Source organism: Acanthopagrus latus, chromosome 14 (genome assembly GCF_904848185.1).
Source record: "Acanthopagrus latus isolate v.2019 chromosome 14, fAcaLat1.1, whole genome shotgun sequence".
In the NCBI taxonomy this organism is placed as follows: domain Eukaryota; kingdom Metazoa; phylum Chordata; class Actinopteri; order Spariformes; family Sparidae; genus Acanthopagrus; species Acanthopagrus latus.
This window is the reverse complement of record NC_051052.1, coordinates 5,675,274-5,697,237: the sequence shown is the minus strand read 5'-3', so window position 1 is coordinate 5,697,237 and position 21,964 is coordinate 5,675,274. Positions and strand designations below refer to the sequence as shown.

The window sequence follows — 21,964 nt, the reverse complement described above, 5'->3', positions numbered from 1 at the left end:
TGACTGTCGAGTTAATTTACCATGGTTGATCTTTTATGGATAAGTGCATTAATGAATGCCTCTGAAAATATATCTGATATCTTAGTGCCTTTGGCGCCCATTATAATAATCTGCTTGAAGTCCGTTGATACATCTTTTCATTTACAATTCCCTCTACACTCTGCTTATTGAATGTGGGGCCGTCTTTTGATCTGTTTGGGAATTTCCACAGTTCGGCTCCTTATGAATGTTCAGACTTCTCTGAATTAAGGCCAAAGTCAAAACTTGAAATATCGTATTGGATATAGGACCAATTTTAATAGCTAGAATTTACATATTTTTGCCCCTACGACTCGACAGCAAAAATATATGCCTGATGTACAGTCTCCTTCTCATATTCTAGGTGTGTTACTGTAGGCAACATCACTGTATTCATCACAGGAATATTACACAGTCACTCAACCAGAAAATTCTCACAACATGCCAGAAAGTTTTAATTTACTGGCTTGGATAACAGGATATCAGGATTTCTCATGCACCTTAGGTCTCAAATACCAAAAGGTCAATAATGTGATGTAATTCATCATTCATGTTTTTGACTTAAAATCTGTGGTTCATTCAAACAATTACTTTATCCATATAATTGCAAAATGCACCTTATGTTTGCTTAAAGGAAAAGCCTTATTTATCAGAATAAGTATGCCATTTTCTAGCAAAGTCTTCATGATACAGCAGGGTTGAAATTTAAGTCTTACTACTGGTCATTGTGTGGAGGTAACTGCACATCTGTCAGAAGTGAACTGGCTATTATAATAGAGTGGTGAATGGATTCAAAGCTAAAAAGTTAAATAGTGAAATCTCAAGCTTATCCAACATGATAAGCATGAATTTTATCACAGCAACTTATAATGGGACTCAGTAGTGTGTATGGCCCTGCTTGCTTGAATGCACTCTCGAAAATGTCTGGGCGTGCTCCTCCTGAGTCGATGGATGGTGTCCAGGGGGATCTCCTCCCAGACCTGGATCAGGGGATCAGCGAGCTCCTGGACAGTCTGTGACAGTGCTTGGCAATGTCGGATGCAGCTAGGTGCTCAATTGGATTTAGGTCAATGGCACCAGTGCCTTCGTCATCCAGGAACTTCATACACACTCTGGCCACGTGAGGCAAGGCATTGTCCCGCACTAGAGGGGAACTCAGGGTTCACTGGCAATAGCTCTGAGGATTTCCTCCTGGTAGCTAACAGCAGTCAGTGTACTGTCGGCTAAGACAAGGCGGTCTGCGCAACCCTCCGAGGATATTCTTCCCCACAACTTCACTGACCCTACGGCAAACTGGTCATGCTGGGTGATGTTACAGGCAGCGTAACGTTCACCACGGCGTCTCCAGACACGTTCACACCTGTCACATGTCCTCAGTGTGAACCTGCTCTCACCTGTGAAGAGAGCGGCGTGCCAATGGCGGACCTGCCGGTTCTGGTTTTCTCTCGCAAATGCCAGTCGAGGTGCACGCTGCTGGACTGTGAGCGCAGGTCCCGCTACAGGACATCACCCCCTTGTGGAGTCTGTTTCTGACAGTTTGGTCGGAGACATGCACACCAGTAACCTGCAGGAGGTCATTCTGTAGGGATCTGGCAGTGCTCCTTCTGTTCCTCCTTGCACAAAGGAGCAGATACAGGTCCTGCTGCTGGTTTAATGCCCATCTACATCCCTGTCCCTGTCTCCTGGCAGTTCCTACATGCTCTTCACACTGTGCTGGGAGACACAGCAAACCTTCTTGCGATGGCACGCACAGATGTGCAATCCTGCAGCAGCTGGACTACCTGTGCAACCTCACTGGGCTGCAGGTACTGCCTCATGATACCAATAGTGACAAGAACACTAGGAGGAATCAGTCAGGGAGGATAAGGAGGGAGCAACTGTCTGTGGCCACCACATGCAAAATCATTCCTCTTGCTTTTGCGTCTCCATTGCACCTGTTGTCACTTTCACTTGCACCATGGCAGGTGAAACTGATTCACTATCACTTGTGATTCCTAAATGGACAGCTTGATATCCCTTGAGTTCAACTGACTTGGGGTTATCATGTAGCAATAAAGTGTTCCCTTCATGTTTGTGAGTGCATTTAACAGTATAACTGAACTCGGGTCCGCAAATACAAAGATGGGTTCCACCTTTAGGGCGTCATCATCCAATGTATAGGCTACACTGTTTATATAGTAGCTACGTCTGATTTATCGACAGTCAAAATAAAACAATGATTACAAACTGAAAGCCTAGCAATTAACGTTAACTAGAAATGCAAGGCGAAGCTAGGCGACACATATGCGGCGGCTAACTAGCCCGTTAGCTCACTAGAACGCCACGGTTCCTTCAACGGTTATCGCAACATTTTAAAATGTGACAGGTCTCATGAGCTTGAAAACTGCCCAGCGTTTCATGTTGCATAAAGCTAAATGTTAGATGCGACATCGTGTTCGTCCTGTGAGTTTCTACCACCGAGAGGTAACTAGTTAGCTACATTAGCATTGCTCATAAGGAACTGGAATCTGAGGCGCTAATGTCAGGCGTCGGTACGCTAGCGCACAAATAATTCCACCAGCAACATGGACTTCCTAAGTAAACCGAGGTTGATATTGACTGGTAACGACGCGAACGGCAGATAAAGTCGTCGTTAGCATGATATGTCTGCGGGTAATTGGATTAACACACACACTCCTCTGTGTAGGTTCGTGGTAACTCTGCTAAATTAGCTCACAACTGCTATGCTACCCAAGCTAGCGCACCGACCGACTCGTTAGCCCAGAATTCGGTTGACGAGTGTGGAGTCCAAACAGGCGTGAGGTGAACTCGGGTGTGTGCCGCAGTTTGTTTTCAAAGAAGAGCACCGTTCTGAAAAAAACCCACACGCAAGGACACGCACTTTTCCGCTGTCTAGTGTCAATTCCTCAAAATGGGGTCTGCTAACGTACGTCTCCGCCATTTTGTGACAGGTTTTTCATTGAGCAAAGGGGTACGTGTAATGGTTGAATGTAACCCCATCAAGAAGATATCCGCTTGGCAGTTACAGGGAGAAGGGATCAGGAGTAATTTCCAGCCATCCCCGTGAGATAAAAGTCGTTTTGAAGTGGTCAGCAAGGGATAGGGGCAGCTTACCGCACGGTTCACAAGCTCCCAGCAACAGATTGCACCATGAAAAATAAATCATGCAGTGGCCATATGTGAAGGACCAGAATATTTTAACAGCAATCACAATTAATAGATCTAAAAGATAGTTATTAAAATGCGTGATGAAATTACACTGACATCATGATAATGCCTGTTGAAAGTCTCAAATCAACAAAATGGCAGCATTAGTAACTTTATATGTAAATGTAAGCCAAATCAGACTGTTATGCTGCTGAACATATAAAATCAATCAGATTTTGTCATGGTGTCAATTGGGAATTCCCACTTTCCAATTTGTAAACAAACAAACATTTAAGTGATGTGGAACTAAACACATTTTGGACTAAATATGACCAATGTCACTTGAGCAAAAAATTCTCATAAAAAACAAACATCTGCATTAACATTCAGATGTATTGGTTAAGAGTTTGGTAAGCTTTTTAGACACTGATCATAAAAAAAGCACATGGCTGGCAGTAAACAACAATCACCCCTTACTTCATAGGAACACTAACCTGTTGTTTTTTTTGTGTCTTAAATATGGGAAATAATAAGTTCTTATGGAAATACAGTGTCCACATAGCTTGCTTTGTTGTAGAGTGGTTTTAATATATTACAGTGGAAGACATAATTCCCTGCATCACTGATTTTTCTTGGCTGTATGGTATGTTAAGATACTGCCCTGGTATTTATATAAATTGCTTGCTGACTTACTAATGATGAGTAATGTCTAATATCAGCGAGGTTATGTTTAATTTTCACGCATTTTGAAGCCAGTTGTAGATAAACAAAGGCGTCATGTCGGTCGGGAAAAGTAGTATTTTAGCACCAAAACGTGGGGTTGCCCTCCACCCCGCCGCCTTGTTGGGCTAACAAGGGAGCTATGTTAATTAGTGTTATCCCCTCCCCCCACGGGACATTTCCAAGTACCTCCTGACCCGTTTTCCAAACAGAGACGAGTTGTCAGACGGTCCCTAAAAAAGAAAACAGTCTCTATTGTTCCAGCACCCGCTCCGCTCTGGACGGTGCAGTGCCGCCTGTGGCCGCAGAGGGCGCTGCACGCATGGCAGGCCGGGCTCCGCGGCCTTCACATCTTTTTGTCTGAGAACTGGATCCCTCTGCCGCTCTACAGTGTGTGCGATAGCCTCGGAGCTGCGTCCGTACCACACTGTCAAACCACTCCAAACGAATACAACCGCGACCAAAAGCATTTATTCTACACATTCTGCCATGGCGTTTCTAATCTACCGGTAAATCGGTCGTATTTGTGACTGTTCGCGGGAACTTAGTCCGGGCTTGAATCGGGCTTGCTTTCTGTGTGCATCAGTCTTTATTAGCGAGCTGCCGCTCTTCTTGCTATCAGCTATTTCTTTAACTTTTTAAACACTCAGCTTCGCGAATGACTGAGCGCCGGCGGAGTATGGGATCCTTGGTGTCTTAAGAAGCGACTGAAGTGGGGTTTAACCGTTTTTGCATGCAAAAACAATGGCAAATTCGACGGGGAAAAATCTACTAGATCAGCGAAGGAAAGGACAGGCTTTCCTGGACGAGCTGCGGCAATTTCACCAAAGCAGAGGGTAAGATTGGGGCGTCTTTATTCCCAAGAAATATAACTTTAAATCTTCATTGCATGCGACTGCGAGCAAAGCCAAACTGTTATTTAAACATATGTGCCTTTATTTCTTGTTTTATCCCCCCAGATCGCCGTTCAAGAAGATTCCTTTCGTGGGTGGGAAAGAGCTGGATCTGAATGCTCTCTATATCAGAGTCGTCTCTTTAGGTGGATTTGCTAAGGTGAGTGGGAACTAAAAGTGGATTTTTTCTCCACACGCCGCCGTCTGTGGACTCCTCGGTGGACCACTCCACAACTCCGTGTGGGTAATCCGGGACAAGTGTAACCCAGCAGAAAAACGTTAGTGGGTCGGTGTTGGCCTTGTGCTAGTTTGCCATGTATCTCTATGCAATGTGGTGGCTTGTGTTGTTGTGTGGTTTGAATTGAGAGTCCAACCGCTCGGAGTCAGAGTGCAGTCGGAGCGACTCAAAATTAGCGGGCACGTTTAACATCGATTATCGGCACGGAGCCCGGCCTCGGGAAACACCGCGTAGCGCATAGCGCTTCGCCCGGGCTTTTACCGGTAGTTTTCGCGCAGGGGGGAAGCTTGATTTTTTCCTTTCTCGCCATAGCCATCTTTCTTCGGCTTCATGGCTGATCACAAAATGTAGGCCTCACAGGCCCATACTCAATACAGTAATCGGTGGCAAAAGCTACTCCAAAACCAAACGGGTCGCCGCGAGCCGAGGCGTTTGTTCTCCGATGGAGACAGTTCGCAGGAGTTGAGCCCCGCTAGCCTTTATCGCCAAAAATGCAAAAGTCAAGTTAGCTTGTTAGCTAGAGTGCTAACTAGCCTCAACAGTAACGATAGTATCCTAAAGGGAGTCTGGCAGTTGTACTTACTGATGTGTCAAATGTAAATATGTACGGATGGCAAACATTAGTAGCTAATTAACGCATTTATACAAAGTGTCCCGCCTTATGATTTAATAGTTTAAAGTATTTTTTAGATATTTTCCAGCAGTTTTGAGAAAGTTATTGATTAGTGATACTGATATTGCCTCATTGGGGGAACCTGTAGCATACCAGATGGCTGCAGTGTAACCGCTCTTTTTGTTGTTCTCTGTGTCTTATCTCCTAACCAACTCGTCGTCTCTTCCCCCCCCCCCCCCCCCATCCCCTCCTTCCTCACTCTTTCAGGTCTCTGACAAAAACCAATGGATTGAACTTGGAGAAGAGTTTAACTTTCCGAGGAGTTGTTCCAACGCTGCATTTGCTTTAAAACAGTACTACCTTCGGTAAGTAGCACGGCCACGCAGCTCTCCTCCTCTCAGGTAGCATGTGGGAAGTGTTTACAAATGGTAAGATGCAGTCAGCAGGATCTAGGCTCTCCGCTTCCCTCTGCTAGGAAGCAGCACTGCTCTGGTATTATGACAGGCAAAGCAAGGTCTGTATTGTGTACACAAGCCATGGCGTGGTAGATATGCATGCACTGGCCTTTTCCACACAAAAGAACTCCGATCTCACTTTTTCTAACAAAGGAAAATATGACCAAACATTTCTTTACTCTTGGACATGTGTGTTTTTCTTTTTTCTTTTTTTTTTTTTTTTGGGAGAACACACTTAAGCTGTATTCTTTCTGTAATGGCCCTAAACCATGAACTAATGATTGTTATTCCTTTCTGAAAATGGTGTAGCCACAGGGCGGTCGCTGTTTGATGATGAGCAGCTCTCTCGGCGCTCCAACATGTGTAGCGTTCAGCCTCGGCACAGTCAGCTGCCGGTGATGGGAGCCTGGTGTAAAACGCAGCTCTCCCCAACAGCTGGCATTTGTGGTTTTGGTGTTACTGCTTCCTCCGTGCTCCTTTTCTCCCCTCCCCATACCCCTCGTAACGATTGTTCCCATCACTAGCACCTGCCTGCAGGGGATTACACCTCCATGACAGAGGAATAATTGCATCTTCTACGTGGATATTTTACGGGCAACTGCGGGTCGCTTGGTTGATGTCATAAGCAGCGGCTAATCATCGGGGTATTTGTGCTAAGTTGGCTTTTGACGCAAGCTGTTGCAAGTTTGAAAGTGTAGCGGACAATCTGAGCACTGCTGATGAGACTTGTAGCTCCCGAAAAGTTTACAGATGACCAGCGTTTCTCTGCAGGAGAGATGCAGCCCAGACACGTGGATGCTTAGAGTTAGTCAACACTTGCTGGATGCCATAATCGCCACAAACCACCAGTAAAGCAGCTTTATATTAGTGTGAATGATGGAGCGCTTCATGAAGCATTTCTTCTACAGCAGTACATCATGTAATTTAGTGTTAACGGTTTTCCTTGGAAGCTCGGATGCCTGGCAAAACAGTCGTTTCAGTTTGCTCTGTGAGTGGAGGTGGCTGTAGTGCAAAGGTGTTAAGTTTCTGTGATCTGATTTATGCGGGAACTTCTTCTCAAAGGCTCGTAAAACCCTAACAATTCAGAAATCTGCCTTTTGTCTTCATCTCTCAGGCTCAGATTCGAGTGTGCCTGAAGTAGCTGTCACTGAGAGCCAACTGATGTTCTGATGTGTTGAGTCTCTACAATACTTTTAGGAGGACATAGTTAGACCAGCTAATGTGCCTATTATCTAATGTCAGAGAGTGGTTTATAAATACCAGTTGGCTGATACTTTGTTGTGCAGATGACAAGACGAAGCAGGGGATCATATGGAGCCAATAACATCATGACTTTTCTGTAGGAAGAATTAATTTTCACATCTGCTACTGTGATAATTACCTGTAAGAATTATTTTTGGAAGGTGGATGAGCAAAGGGAGCCTGATAGCTGAATCGGCCGGCATGCTGGCTGTCACACTCGTGTAGCGACAGCCGTTGGAGCTACTCTGGAGTTTATCTAAGGCAGTTTAGTGTGGTTTGTGTCAGAGGCAGTAGGCAGCTAGACTTGTCTTGCCATAACCACGGCTGATAATAGAGGGACTATCCTCGCCTCCCTCCTGCTGCTTTTTGCTGACCGTAGAGAAATTAAATGTCTTTCCCTCCAGTTTTTCTACGCGAGAATGGGCTTGGAATGAAACAATTTTTGGGGAGAGATTTTCATTTTGACCTCATCCAGGGAGGCCAGGGGTCACAGCCAGACACGAAGGAGATATGTGGTTTCTGGAGCTGGTTTAGGTTCAGCGTCTCACTCAGAGACACTTAAACTGGGTGAATGTTTGCTAATATCAGGTGTTTATCTTGATTATGCAGGGGAATAACCATCTGTAACCACTAGCTGCCTGGGTTAAGCTATGTGTGAATTTTTTTCAAACTGCAACTGAAATAACTTCTAGTTGTGTTTTTGTAGGTTGATGATTTAGATATCCTGAAAGCAAGCAGTAGTTTTCGATCAAAATTTTGCACCGTAGTTTCTGTTTAGTGCAGATTCCCAATGCTTAATTTTTAAGAGTTTAAAGGAGCGTAAGATACTCCAGTGCTGCCAGGAGTCTAACTTGTGACTTTTCTGATACAGGGTGGTCTGTCCGTCGACCGAGTTTCCCTGTCTGAATGAATAGGACGATCATGATGTGGCTCTCTCCGGTCAGCACTTCCCACTCAGAGCAGCGTAATAAGCAGCACTGAAGTTCAGTGCCAGTTCCTGCTGCTGTCTATTTGATATCCGAATGTCACTCGGTAATAAGTGAGCGACGCTTGCCAGAAACATTTTTCCAGCTCGTTTTCAACTTGTTGAAGCGCTGCTTTGACATCAGTCTTACCAATGGCGCTGATTTCATTTCGACTTGGGGGGGGGGGGGATTCACACTCTGCATCAAAGAGATGGCATCGAATCACACTGACACACTAAGGGCAGAGATGAAATGCAGCTGTTTTTGGCTCGCTTCATTAGCGCGATCGGAACAAAATATATAAAAATAAATGAGAGGTGCTCATTGAGAGTGTGAGAGTGAGAGTATTATTGATCACTGAGGCAAACAGGAAGATGTTGTCACGCAGGACTACAGATATAAAGGAAGGTGCACAATAGAAATAATGAAGGTGTCAAAAATAGCAATGACCTGAGCTGCCCCAGGCCACGGAAATGCTTGGAACGTTCCAAGATTTTAGCACATTTTGAAAATGACGGAACAGTGTTCTATTAAAGCTACATTCTTTTTTTAAATTTTGCCTTTTACATTTCCAGGATTAAATGCATTTACATTCATGTTCTACAGCCGTGCCCGCTGTTTCAATGGTTAGTTACTAACGGCTGCTTCCAGTTTTCCTGTAGCTAGGCTGATTTGGATGATTCTAAGTCAATGCTCTTCCACATCTCCATGGTTTTCCTCTTCCATTAGTAGTTTCATATGATTCTGGAGAGGTTTGCACCAAGCTCTCAGCCATGGTGGGGAAACAGTCCTGAGTTTTCAGTAATGCTGGCCCCGCACTAGAAGATAATTGGGCAGATATCGCCTGATTCACCCTTCCCGACAAGTGCGGGGGTGCTTCAAAAAAAAAAGAGGCTGGTCCTAACAGATTATCTGGACAAATGAACCCGGAGTGTGAGGGATTTAGAGACATAATCTTAATGTTGGCAACTGAATCTGAGTCTCCCCAATTTCAAATCCGAAATATCAAATATGTTTGATCACTTCACAACTTGAAATCCTGTGGTGTGAAACAAACGGTCATGGAATATTGAGCAGAAACCTGGAATAGCTAAAAAAGCGCGAGCTGACTGGGAGGCATCAGCAGACAGATGTTGCACATTTGTGTAGAACAGAAACACGGCTGCTGAGAGCATGAGAAGTTCTTGTATCTCCCGAGCCAGGTGGCCTGCAGAAAAGGGGACAGTTGTGTTGAATTAGGGCAACTGTATGTCTGTTTAATGTCTGGTGCAAGATGTACACCCATCTACTACTCAGTGAACTCCAGCAATATTGTTAAGGAGTAGCTTTTATGAGACAAGCATTAAAACTTTATTTCCAACTCGCCTGTTATAAGGTGCAAAACATGGCACAAAATGGGTACAACCAGCTGACGACAACTGATCCACTCAAGGTTTTTTTGTTTTTTTTTTCTTTTTCGCAAAGTCATGCAAGTTTGTCAGACTCCTTGAATCACCAGCCTGAAGTTACCATATCTGTGGTCCCAAATCCTCCAGTGCACACGTTCTTATGCTTAATGTTGAATCTTGTTAAACCTGTCGTTATACCCAAAATCTCCAATGTTTTTAAAATGAGTTTAAGACTTAAACAATTCCCTCGCGTTCCCCCCTGGCATTAAAGACCGCTGGTTTGTCCAGGCGTGCACCATAATTTAAAAGTGAATGAGACACTTTTTGAAACAAAGCCTCTCGTGTTGCTACAGTCTTTGACTTCTTTTCTGAACTGCAGCGCACTGAGCACAGTAGCCAAGTCAGGTGACAGAAACCCTGGTTCAACCTTTGTTTGCCCTCTCCAGCGCATCCCAGTTGGGAGGAAATCTGGCCCAGGAGGCACTGACATCGAGGATCCGCTCACTTGGCTCTCTGTGCTGGATCTAATCTGTTATATCTATTGAAATTTGATGTGGTTTGTACACATGGTTGGAAATATTTAAAAGAAGTGACTGATAGTATTTCAGCCTTGTTCGACAATATAGATGGCGACCGTGTTGCTCGGTGATGTCCTGTCACACGGCGTTTGTTGTGAGGAATGACGCTCGTCCAGGGTTTTTAAATCAAACCTTTATTTGATGGTCATGTGTAGTAGACTTTTTCTTTTAATTAATCAGGGCTCAGTTGCTATAGTAAAGTACAGATCAGATTTCACCCTCTGACCCGTGCTACATTATGAGCAGGTTAGGCTTTTAGTTCTGCTGCCAAGGACAGTTTTTACTGTCCACAGTGAGTACAGAAAAAAAATAAGCCCGCTGTTGACTGTAAGTCTTTCTGCTGAATCAAGCCACAGCCAGGTAATGTGTCTTTTTCAGAGCTGAAAACGCTGCTTCCTGTACAGTGAAAATTATTATGCCACACTTTCGCCTGTCATCTTAACTGTTTGCATTTCAGACAAGCGGGTGCAATCACATTCGCAGGTTTACTAATTTCAGTTGATATTTGAATGCCTCTCATTTCATTATGAATCCTAACCATTTCCTAACCGTTACTGGCTTGTGACCCCACTTTCAGGTCCCAAAATTCTCACGACTTCAGCAATTAGTTGTCATGTGAATCCGAGCATGACATACTTTCCCTCCATTTTCCAGCCTGCTGCAAGTGGATTATAAATTAAAGTGTTTCAGACTCGGTGAACGAGCTTATTTCAAATGGAAAATGGCAAATAGAGATAATTGTATCAAGCTTGAAGGTGTCCTCTGACCCTGTCTGCAGAGCCAACAATAACATGTGGATGCCAAAGCTCAAACGCCACCACTAGTGCAGAGAGGAGCCTGTATGATAGAGAGGCCTTTATTTCAGTTAATTAGATGTATAGAAATGTAGACAAAGTTGGAATGTGAAACAGAAACATTCTCCAGGAACTGAGTCCACTCTATCTATTAATATATCTATTTATCTAATCGTGTGCTTAAGTAGTACTTTTAGTAGTTGAAGTTAATGGCGCCAAACTCCATGCCTAATGTTGCATGCAATGTCAGTGGTTTTGATTTTCAGATAACAACATTTAAGGACATTATCACCCGATTGAGTCATTTGATCGAGCAAAAGATAACGGGTGATTTTTTTTTTTTTTTTGCAAAAAATGGCAAACAAACCACTGAACTATCACCCAGTCCGCACCACACACATTTCACTACCTTTTTTCTGCTCGGCGATGTTAGTTTTCACACCTGGTTATGAGAGACTTCTGGATACCATCATGCTCGCTGGTCCTGCTCCGCTTCCTGTGTATGTCGATAGACTCTCGCGCTCATCTGAAACATCTGGATGAAGTGGCCTTTGATCTGGCTTGCATTAGCTGTGTTTGTATTCCCCCGCCTCATCCGGGCTGCTGCTCAGACTTTAGAGATGCTCAGATGACGACCGGTTATGGATAAAGATGAGGATGTGAGGGGCTAGCGTTTGTCGGTTTTGGGCTTTTTTCTTTTATACAACATAACAGGTTTTTTGACAAATTAAGTGCAGTACAGTGAACTTGCTATCACAGATAACATCATAGGCTCCTGAGACTTTGTGTTTTTGGCCTGTCTGTAATTTGACCTACCCTCCGGCAGTGTTGGCCACCGCTGATAGCCCAATCTTCTTCACTCAGTCTCCCTGCTAACTAGCAGATGGAAAGATCTGCCTTGTAGTTGACAGTGAACCTAGAATCTGGTGTTATCCATCAGATAGATGATGTGGTTATTAAAGGTTAGCTCTGGTTGTTATGAAGGCTCTTTGGTAGAAGGGAAGTTGCTTTACTTGCAAAGTGCTTTTCTTTCATACATAACTGGAGTTTTATTTTCTGTATTGAGTTCTTTGCAAGGAATGGGAACCAGTGTCTGAGTCAGAGAAGGTCCAGAAGTACATTTTAGAGTAAGAAGATACCCATGTGTATATGAGGAGATTGTGTATATACTCTATGCAGAAAATGGTCTATCAGGTCTTTTGCAGGTCTTTTTACAATTAATAAACCTACACAGCTGTCTGTTTCTCTACACTGTCCATCATGTCATTCAGTAGTATTTCTGAAATAACAAACACTGTGGGCCTGTGAGACCAGGGCCAATAAATCAGAATTTTGATTTTCATTATTTTGATCCACATGTTATCCGCCTTGGCCGGTAAAAGTTCTGATGAAATATCTGCACTGGCCCAAAACATGACGGGGAGTTAAAATAGCATTTTAATTATACCCACATGACCTGGAACTGTTGACTTGGTATTTTTTCCCCCCCTTGTGAATGTCCACACTTTGAAAATCATATCTGCATCTGCCAGTTGGCCATCACAATCAGCGTAATAATACTTTAATTTCAAAAACGGGCGAGAATTGATGTTCTCTGCAGTAACGTTGGGAAAAAGAACACACGTATATTGGTATCTGCATCAGCATTTGGCCAAAATGAAATGAAAATATCAGCATATCAGCAAAAGTATGGCATCATGCATCCCTAGTAATTATGTATATTTAAAAAAACAAACAGGCTATCACACACAGCTATGGACTGTCAGTACCGATGCTTCAATTAAGTCAAGCCTGGCATCAGTGATTTGTTCCACTACAGAGATCAAGACTACTGCCTAGCCTAGCTAGTGACTAGTTAACAACTTGGTGGGCAGATGATAATCAAACAGAATCTGAACACTGTCGCATCACTTCATAGCTTCACCTTCCTTAACAACAGGTAACACTTCTTCAACAAACCAATCTTTTTCAGTCAGTCCCTCACCACCACTATGAGATAGCCAGAGCTAGCAAGCCAGTTACCTGGAGTCTGGCCAAACACGGAGTCATGACTTTGTTGATAATTGTGGTCAAAGTTTGCGGGGCTATCGTGACATAAGACAGCTAATGTAGGCAGCTATCATCCACATCACTTACTGAATAAAATAAACTGTGCATGTGGTAAAAGCTTAATTGTCACGGATACAGACGTTTTACACATCATGCACAAATAGAAAATTGAATTAAATATGATATATCGCCTAGCCCTAACCAAGCGCTCAAACAACAGAACTGCTACAGCACTACGCTTCCACTGTAATCAATGGCGAGAGAGCGTTGCGTATGTGCCTCAGAGATCCACTCTGCAGGCGTGTAAATCTTTTGGTATTTTTTACTTGAGGTGTATGCAGCTGTTTTTTTTTTCCTGCAGAAAAGGGTCATAGTAAATCAGTATTTTATTAAATTTAATTTATGGATTTACAGGAAACGACTGTAGCTGGCTTCCGCTGTGGAGTCGTGATCACCGTGTCAACATTTACTTTGTAACATTATCTGGCTCACTGTAGTCTTTCAGGTGTCAACCTGCACTAACAGTGGAATTTTATAGACACGCAACCCTACGACATGCATACATGGGTCAGTGGTTCGCATAGGTTAGGTGTTCACTGTGAGACATTACAGCTGCAGCTGGAGCTTTTACCAGAATAAGTCCGCGGCAGAAAATACTCGAGTAATCATCAAGTTTATTTCCAAGTAGTCTGCGTGCCACCAGTCTGAAACGGCTATCATGCAAAGTGCATCTTTTCCTCGACGAGTATCACCTGTTTTGGCAGCGTGAACATTCTTCTCTGGCAGAAGGCCTAGTTTGAACCCAGGAAACTGCTAACCGCTGAACGACCGTGCCATCGAGATTGGCCAGCTGATAACTGAAATGGAAGTGCTTTGCTCTTATGAAAGGCTGGAGTTGTATTAGTTCAGCTTATTTTATTTTTTTTTCTGTGCTGGCCTATCCGTGTGCTCACATCCACTGAGCGCATAGGTGAAACCGACTTTTCCTCCGCCGCTTACATGAGTCACAGGAAATCCATTAGAGCACTGGGGTCATGATGAAGTCAAGGAATTGAGCTTGTTCTGTCTCTGCATTTTTCATATGGGTGCTGTCACCCACCTTGCTTGGTTCTTGGCTCCGCTGTGACTCAAAGTTTGCCTTTGAGGCTACAAATGGTCCGTTCTGTAAATGAGCTCCAGCTTTTTACAGTATTTTTCTCATTTGGCTCTGCCGCGAGTAAATGGTCCCGTGACTATTGACAAAGCAAGCCACCCTCAGCCTGTGTTGGACAGCCGGCTCCATTAAATCCCAGCAAACATTTCAGTCCAGAAATTGGCAGTGGATGTATTTTGCATGTCTGTGTCCACGTCCAGCAGGGGGCAACCAACTCCCACACACGCGCGCACACACGCACGCACACACACGCGCACACACACACACACATACGCATATATATACACACACACATAGACACACACATAACACTGAGGGCATTTGGGCAGCCAGGCAGCTGAGAGGAATTGAAGCCAGGAGTATCTGCACTGGTGTGACCCAGATGACCATAAATAACACAGTACTAATGACAGTGGCTGTGGCTACAGCTCATCACGTCTCAAGCCTGGTTGGTTTCCCACCCCTTCGCACTTGTATTATTTTGGAGGGAAAACACAGCTCAGTGTTTGCACTGATAATACACACATTTCCCTAAACGGTTGTGGCTTCAGTTGGGTGGCAGTTGCCTGCTGCTCAAGTGGGAGGGGATTGGTGTTCCTCTCATCATGCATGTATGAAAAAGGGGAAGTGCAGACATGAGCAGCTGCAGTCAATCCCATGCCCCCACCCGTCTATACCCACTGCCTCTTTTCCTGCTTATGCCTAGACAGCGGTTGATGACGCTGCAGTCGGGACTGGGGCCTATCTCCACCGCTCTCTGGCACTCCCCACTCTCTCTCTCTCTCTTGCTCTCTCTCTCTCTCTCTCTCTCCCCCTCTACAAATGAAGGCTGAGTGTATTTATAGTCCAGCGTGTCACCCGGCAGCCAGCGGACGGGGGATTACCTTGGCCACGATGAACGAGCGGGGCCTCATTCAGAAACAGGCGCTCGCTCGGTGACTCACAGCCACACAGGCAGGGTTCACCACACTATCACTGCTGAGGTATTTTGCTGTGTGTGTGTTTGTTTGTCTGGCAGATTTCGCTGCATTATTATGAGGTGTTTATCGAACCTAAAAAGGCCTGGATCGGTATTTGCATGCTCACGGAGAATTTTTTTTTTTCTTCTTCCAGTGAGCGAACTGCTCACGAACGGAGAATGATTACAGAAGGAAGATTGTTTGCTTTGTGTTAGCTCACAGCTGTTTGTGCTGCAACTGGTTCGTTTGTTTCAATATGAAGTGTTGGTGTCATTAGTGTTAAAAGTAGTTTGAACTGCTAACCTTTTGCAGAGATGCAGTTCAGATGTTTTTTGTTTTTTTTTATGTTCGTTTTTAGATGTCCTCCGCACGGTAGACTCTTGATTTTTATGTCTAGTGCTTGTTACTATGGTGTTTGTGTGCTTCTCAGACCATTCAGACGTGGGGGAGGTACTGTGAAGTTTTTTTTCCCTCCAGTTCTCTGTTGATGTTTGGGTGTCTGGAGGTGATGCTCTTTGTCTCTCAGCTGTGGTTGCTAACACTGCTCGTTCACTCTCAATAATCCGCTCGTAGTTAGGTGGCTTCAGAAACCGGGACCGATTGTCCCAAAAATCCACATTCATTGAATCATAACAGTTAAAGGCTGGCTTCTTGACTCAGTAGTTCACATTGAGTCTCCTGTTGAGCTGGGTTACTTGATCAGTTCTGAAAATATGTACATGTGTGGAGCCTTTTATGATGGCACTTGCTGCAGAGGGTGATTCATGTGATTATTTTTGAAATGACTGAAAGATGTGATACTTGTTTGAGTATTGTTTTCCCTTCAGGCCTGTGTGAAACTAGATACTCTCCAGTGTTTGTCCTCTCAAATCAAAAAAGTTTTCATGCAGTAGCTTTTAAAATAAAGGCGATTAATTTTTACTGTAAGCATAAATTCAGTTTTTACCTTTTATGTATATTTGATGTAATTGTTTCCTACAAAGGTTTGCAAACACGACACGCATTTGCATTATTGTACAATTATCACACAGTCTAAATTTGGTTTCCTACTGTATTGAATTATATTCCATGTTATTAAAAATCCAGATTGTTCTCAAGTTCATGTTAGGTGAAGTGTTTGTTCAAACCAGTAACCTTCAGTTTTCAGTCTATTAAAGGTCGCTGTAAGAGATAACAATAATCATAGTAATTGCGTAAGACCAGTACACAGTATTGTGAAACCGTGATATTTTTTTATTACTATACAGCAAAAATATCATATCACTGTAATCCTTTTTTAATTATGACTGTCTTAAGATCTGTCTTTCAGCAACTTTTTAATTATAACCAACTTGCAGCACTTTGACATTTTTGTGTTTCATGTTGTCATAGAAATAGAGAGTTGAGTCTATCATAGAGTAAATAGGTTCTCTCTAATGGGGGACCTTTTGTCAGTCTTGGCCCTTGGTGTTTAGTTGTCGGTGTATTTTGAAATCTAAGTGGGAATGGCTTCTGAGACTAGCCAGCAGCTAGTTAAGCAATTTGTACTCACACATCACGGAGACAGAACGCTGCATCAACTTTGAAGGCTTCCGCACTCGCAGAGAAATGTGTCTGCATAATGAAAAAAACAAAAAACAAATCTTAAGTCACTCATGGCTTGGAAAGAAAGTAGTGCACAAAATCACAGCAAAATTCACACCAAGCAAGCCTTGGCTGATTGCCTGTTTTTTTTTTTTCTTCCTCCACAGATACTTGGAGAAGTATGAGAAAGTCCACCACTTCGGCGAGGATGATGAAGAAGCGCAGCCGGGGAATCCCAAAGCCTCTCTTCCAATCGGTGCAATTCCCAGCTCTTACAACTACCAGCAACACAGTGTATCAGGTAGATGCTTGATTTGCTTCTTGTGTACGCCATGCTTGGTATTCAGAAGCTTTCTGAATCTGTCTCTCTCTTCGTAGTCACAAGTTCACTCTTTGTGTCTGTCTCGGTCACGTCTGTATCAAGTACATGGATTGAGTTTCTATTTGCATACTTTCTTGTTTTCTGTCTCACGGTTTCATTTTCTTCAAGTTCATCCCGTCTGTCTGCCCTTCCGTGGCCAACTCAAACACTTAAGCCTCACGCAGATGTGATTACAGCTAAGCATCACTTCATCAGAGCTGTGTGTGAGATGCATGTGAAACTGTTCAGACCACAGGTCAAGCATATGCATGGAAATGTTCCTGAACAAAGGCTGTTTGTTTCAAGGACTTTCTAGTGGGTGAATTTATTTCACAAGCGCATGTTGAGGAAGGAAATATGGTGATTGCAAGTGTTGGTGAAGGGTCAGACAATCTGCCTCTTCTGTTGTGTTACAAAGCTGCAGAGTTTGGCCTGACCAACCGTTGTTCTGTTTGTGAAACAGTTTAGTTTAACTTTTGAGCAATTTGCTATGGTTTGCGTTAAAAACACGTCAGGTGTGCCGTCGCTGTAGTAATGCAGGCAGCAGTTTGTTGTGCTAGTGGGGCCTGAAGTAGTTTGTGAAAAAGTTAGATATTTGAAGACAATGCGCTTGTTCACTTTTTTGCAGTTGGCTAGATGAGAACAATGGCACCACTCTCATGTTTGTACGCTAAAAATTGTTTGTTTGGCTTGGCACAAAAGCTAGAAATACTATGGGTAGCCTGGCTTAGTCCAAAGGTAGCAAAAATTCATACAGAACACCTCACCTGCAGAAAAGTGTAAAAATCATAATTTGCCATTGTTAGGGGGGTAATGTGCCAGACTATTTCTGGTCTGGGAGCAGTCGCTAGGCAACTGGCGGAGACTCTAGGAAGTGACTGGTCACAGCCAAAAAAAAATAGTCAAACCAATGTTTTATTTTCCAGTTTTGTCTCAAAATATAATGTGCTAAGTGAGCTTTAGAGGTACTCGGGGGAAGTGGATTTTGTTACCTTATGGACTAAGCGTCTGTATTGAGAACCGCTGCTAAATTTGTACGGATTTCTGTCTGGCCAAAATATTGAAAAGCTCCAAGACAAAATGTGTTTTCCGTAACATTAATTCATTATAACATAGCTGGCATTTTCAAATTCCATACTATCCCCAAATGGCGATAAAGCTGCTGTCATCAGATGAATTCGTCTGACGTTGTGTAACTGCATGTTCACATTCACTGGTCTCTGGTCAAGGCTGACGGGGCAGCGTGTTCAAGAGTCTGGGCTCGCTTTGCTAAATCTAATGAAAATGCAAACAGTGTAGGTCACTGGCAGCTTCATGAAACGCTCACAAATACAACATTCTACCAATCAAATCTGAAGTCAAACAACCATGTCCAACTCATTCTCCATCGCTAGACGAGGAAAAATCACGCAGGGAAAAATAGCAGAATGTCACAGGGCTGCCGCCAGGTTTATTGTGAAAGATGTAGAGCCCATCTGTACAGTGAAGTCCCGCGTAGTGCAGCCTATGTTTGCAGAAAGTAATTGTAAGAGACCGATCATTTCACATCTATTCAGGTTCATATTTTCTGCAACATAACGGGGAGAGAATTATCACAGAGTATCAGGAAGTATCATCATTGATAAGCAGCATCATTATTGATATCTGCTTTTTGGCACATAATCTCCATGGAGATTTTTAGTCTCGTTCTCATGACACTGGTCAGTCTTGAGCCGTAACACCATCCGTTGAACATCCCAGCATCCCACACGGCTATTAAATTAATTCTGCTTTTCACGCAAAGAAGGCAAGTACAGACAAAAAGCTTTGATACAGAAATGTTTATCTTTTTTGTGTTGAACATTTTTTTCACAAACCTAACTGAGGATCCCTGTCATTGCTTAGCTTTCTGCTGTTTGACCACTTCATGACTCTGCTTATTGTGCCTCACATTCATCACTTTCATTACCCAGTGACTCATTTAATTCTGTTTTCACCTTGCTAAGCACTGCTGCGTTTGAACCAAGGCTATGAAGCGTGCATTTGCAGTAATTGTTAGTGCCTTTTTTTTCTTTCTTGCCCACACACACACACACACACACACACACACCTCAACATTGACTAATAATCTTTTAAACCCAAGCATGCTGCTGCTTTCATGGTGAAAGAACAGCCTCTGAGTAACCACATCATAGTGTATACTAAATGATTTGGTAAAACTTGCCAAGGCCAGCCTCTTGTCTGTGTTGTCCAGCCCTGCGTGTTCTCAGTGAGTGTGAGCTGTCCATTATCCTCGCAGTGTTGTGGTGTTGACTGCTGAGCAGCTCTCGGAGGTAATTGACTATCCCGACAGCAGTTATTGATGAAGGGAAAGGAAGGGAAGCGAAGGGAAGCACTTGTTGATTTTCCCTCCAGCTCAGTTTAGATTAGAGCCTGCAGCCTTTTAGTTGCAGGCTCTTTTCTCTAACAGTCAGCCCTCTGCCTGCTGAGCTAATTGACTCCAAAACATGACCGGGATGGGAAAAGGCACACAACCAGTAGTGAACTTTGTCTGTGGTTTGCGAGTTTTTCTCACTCACTACCCAGATGAGTCACACATTATAGACCACAGTGGGCACCCACCACCACCCCCACCCCAACAGTTGACTCTGCAGTTCCTTACTCTATTGGAGAGCTTGTTTATAGTAGCTTGTTTACTAGGGCTGAAACCATTCATTTTAAAGCTGCTAAATGCACTATTTTTGTATTAACAAAAGCTCAAATGACAATTGTAAGGTCGCTCATGGTGATAAACCCACAGTTCTCACTTGACTCTGCAGCTCTGTGCACCGCGATGAAGCTTACTGAATGTTAAAGCTCATTGTTTGTGTTTTACAGCCTGCTTACTCTACTGCTTCGAATCACTCTCTCTGTTCTCATCATGGTGTTTCAGCAAGCAGCAAGGGGACTGAACACAACCCTAGGCTGTCTGTCATATGTCAAAAAAGACCAGTAGAATAAAACGACCACATGAGACCACTTTTTTTTTTTTTTAAACTCCACCAAAACTCAGAATATATTCAGTGTACTGAATAAGTGACAAAGATGAGCAACAAATCCTCAGATTTCAGAGGCTGCAAATGGGGAATGTTTGGCTTTTTTGTTTGAAAAATGGCAACGCTTGATTATAAGTTATTGATTTATAATGTAAACATTTTTTATTCTTTTTCTATTCTTAATTAATCTGCTAATCTTTGTGGCGCTAACGGGTGTTTAGCTGCTTGAGGGTGAGATATCAGGAGACCACAAATGGAGCTTAAAGAAGTTTAAAATGTTGTGCTGAGTTTCACTAGGTGGCATGAGGCATGATAATTGATTAGTGGTTCAGTAATCATACGTTGGCAAATAGTTTTATTTTAAAGGTTTGTCTGGAAAATGCTTAATTTTAACAAGTCATCGATATTTGAAATTTATCATTTTGTCTTTTGGATATGTTTTCTTGTGTTGAAATGTGCAGCTATTAAAAATGACTAATAAAAACATTGTTGAAATGAAATGGCAGCATATATTGAATGCTGTTGGTAAAAGGCTTCTGTAGTCTGGGCATTTCTGGTTTAGGTACCTTGAAAGTGCTTGTTACCTGAAAACCTACTTCTGTACTACATATATAATGATATTGATCTATCTACATTAAGCTAATGTCATCTGATGCCTCTGCCTAACTGATTTGATTGGTCTAGCTACCGACCTTTCATATGTGAACGCTGTCTGTGCCCCAGGCTATGAATTTAAATGTAACTGTAATGTAGTGGGACAGCCCAGCTGAAACCGTGCTATGTTGGCTTGGCAGGCTCCGTGATGGTTAATTATTTGACAGTTGGTCTGGAAATCTCTCACTGAGCCATGGTCTGCCCCGTTGTCTCAACATGTTTTGCTCGCAGGCCTGCAAAAGCTTTTAATTCACTCCGCTCATAAAGCCTTGTCTGTCAAATTGGATGTCACACATCAGTCCACTGCACTTGTGTACAAGCGCTGGGCCGCTGCAGGTGTTGGAGGACGAGCAGAGACGGACCACTTCTGAATGGAGCTGTTGCTGCTGTAATAGCGACTTGACTGAATCACATTTGCCCGCACAAACCTTTTCAGCATGGAAATCAAATTCACTCAGCAGGACTCCTGTCTGCTTTATGATTGGTTTCCAGGGGCAGCAGTCTACAAAGATGCTGCACCAAATTGAAATATCCACTGTATGGAAAAATGATACCTATGCGCAGACAATGAGAGATGGCAGAAAATCAAAGCTTAGGATGGGAGGAAACTTTGGTGTTTTTGTTGACACACTTTCACGGACGGGATCATCTGTCATCTAGTAATGCTGTATAACACTCGAGTCACGATGGGTTTTCCCGCACACCGGCTTCTCGAGGATTCAGGATTACTATTCTTTTAATTGTAAAAAGCCCATCATGGAGGTTGAGTGAGTCTGAGACAAACACAATTAAAAGTTAGAGAACATTCATGTTTCTCAGTCAGACAAGACACGGCTCATCAAACTAATTTGAACTAAAGACAGCTTTTACTGAATAGCTTAATGCCCCATTTGGTTTAGTTAAGGAAAAATAAATCTGAGTTAAACAGGATGGAGGTGCGCAGAGGAAACGGCACGAAGAGGGTAACCAAAGGGTTTCGCTTGACTCTGCAGCTGTCAGGTGTCTGTTGCGATATTTGCATCTTTAAATTATGACTTTTAAAACCAAACTCCTACAATGGGCGGGTTGGTTTGTTTGTTAGCAGGATTACACAAAAAATTACTGAACGGATTTCCACCAGACTTGGATGGAGCGCAGACCTCAGTCCAGAATGGACCCCG

At 43.3% G+C, this 21,964-nt stretch overlaps 1 protein-coding gene across 4 annotated transcripts in view; it reads left to right on the top strand.

Moving 5' to 3' along the window:
* The first annotated feature begins 477 nt into the window (after positions 1–477).
* Positions 478–21,964, top strand: part of arid2 (AT rich interactive domain 2 (ARID, RFX-like)) — a 39,799-nt gene continuing 18,312 nt past the window's right edge. For 2 of the 4 annotated variants that reach the window (XM_037121461.1, XM_037121458.1), the window contains exons 1-4: positions 2,702–4,721; positions 4,845–4,938; positions 5,897–5,994; positions 16,943–17,076. In XM_037121461.1, coding sequence (XP_036977356.1) covers positions 4,630–4,721; positions 4,845–4,938; positions 5,897–5,994; positions 16,943–17,076 — 418 coding nt within the window. In that variant the 5' untranslated portion in view covers positions 2,702–4,629. Of the gene's footprint in view, positions 2,482–2,509; positions 2,671–2,701; positions 4,722–4,844; positions 4,939–5,896; positions 5,995–16,942; positions 17,077–21,964 lie in introns of those variants that run through there. The other 2 variants (XM_037121459.1, XM_037121460.1) reach the window with 2 other exon arrangements.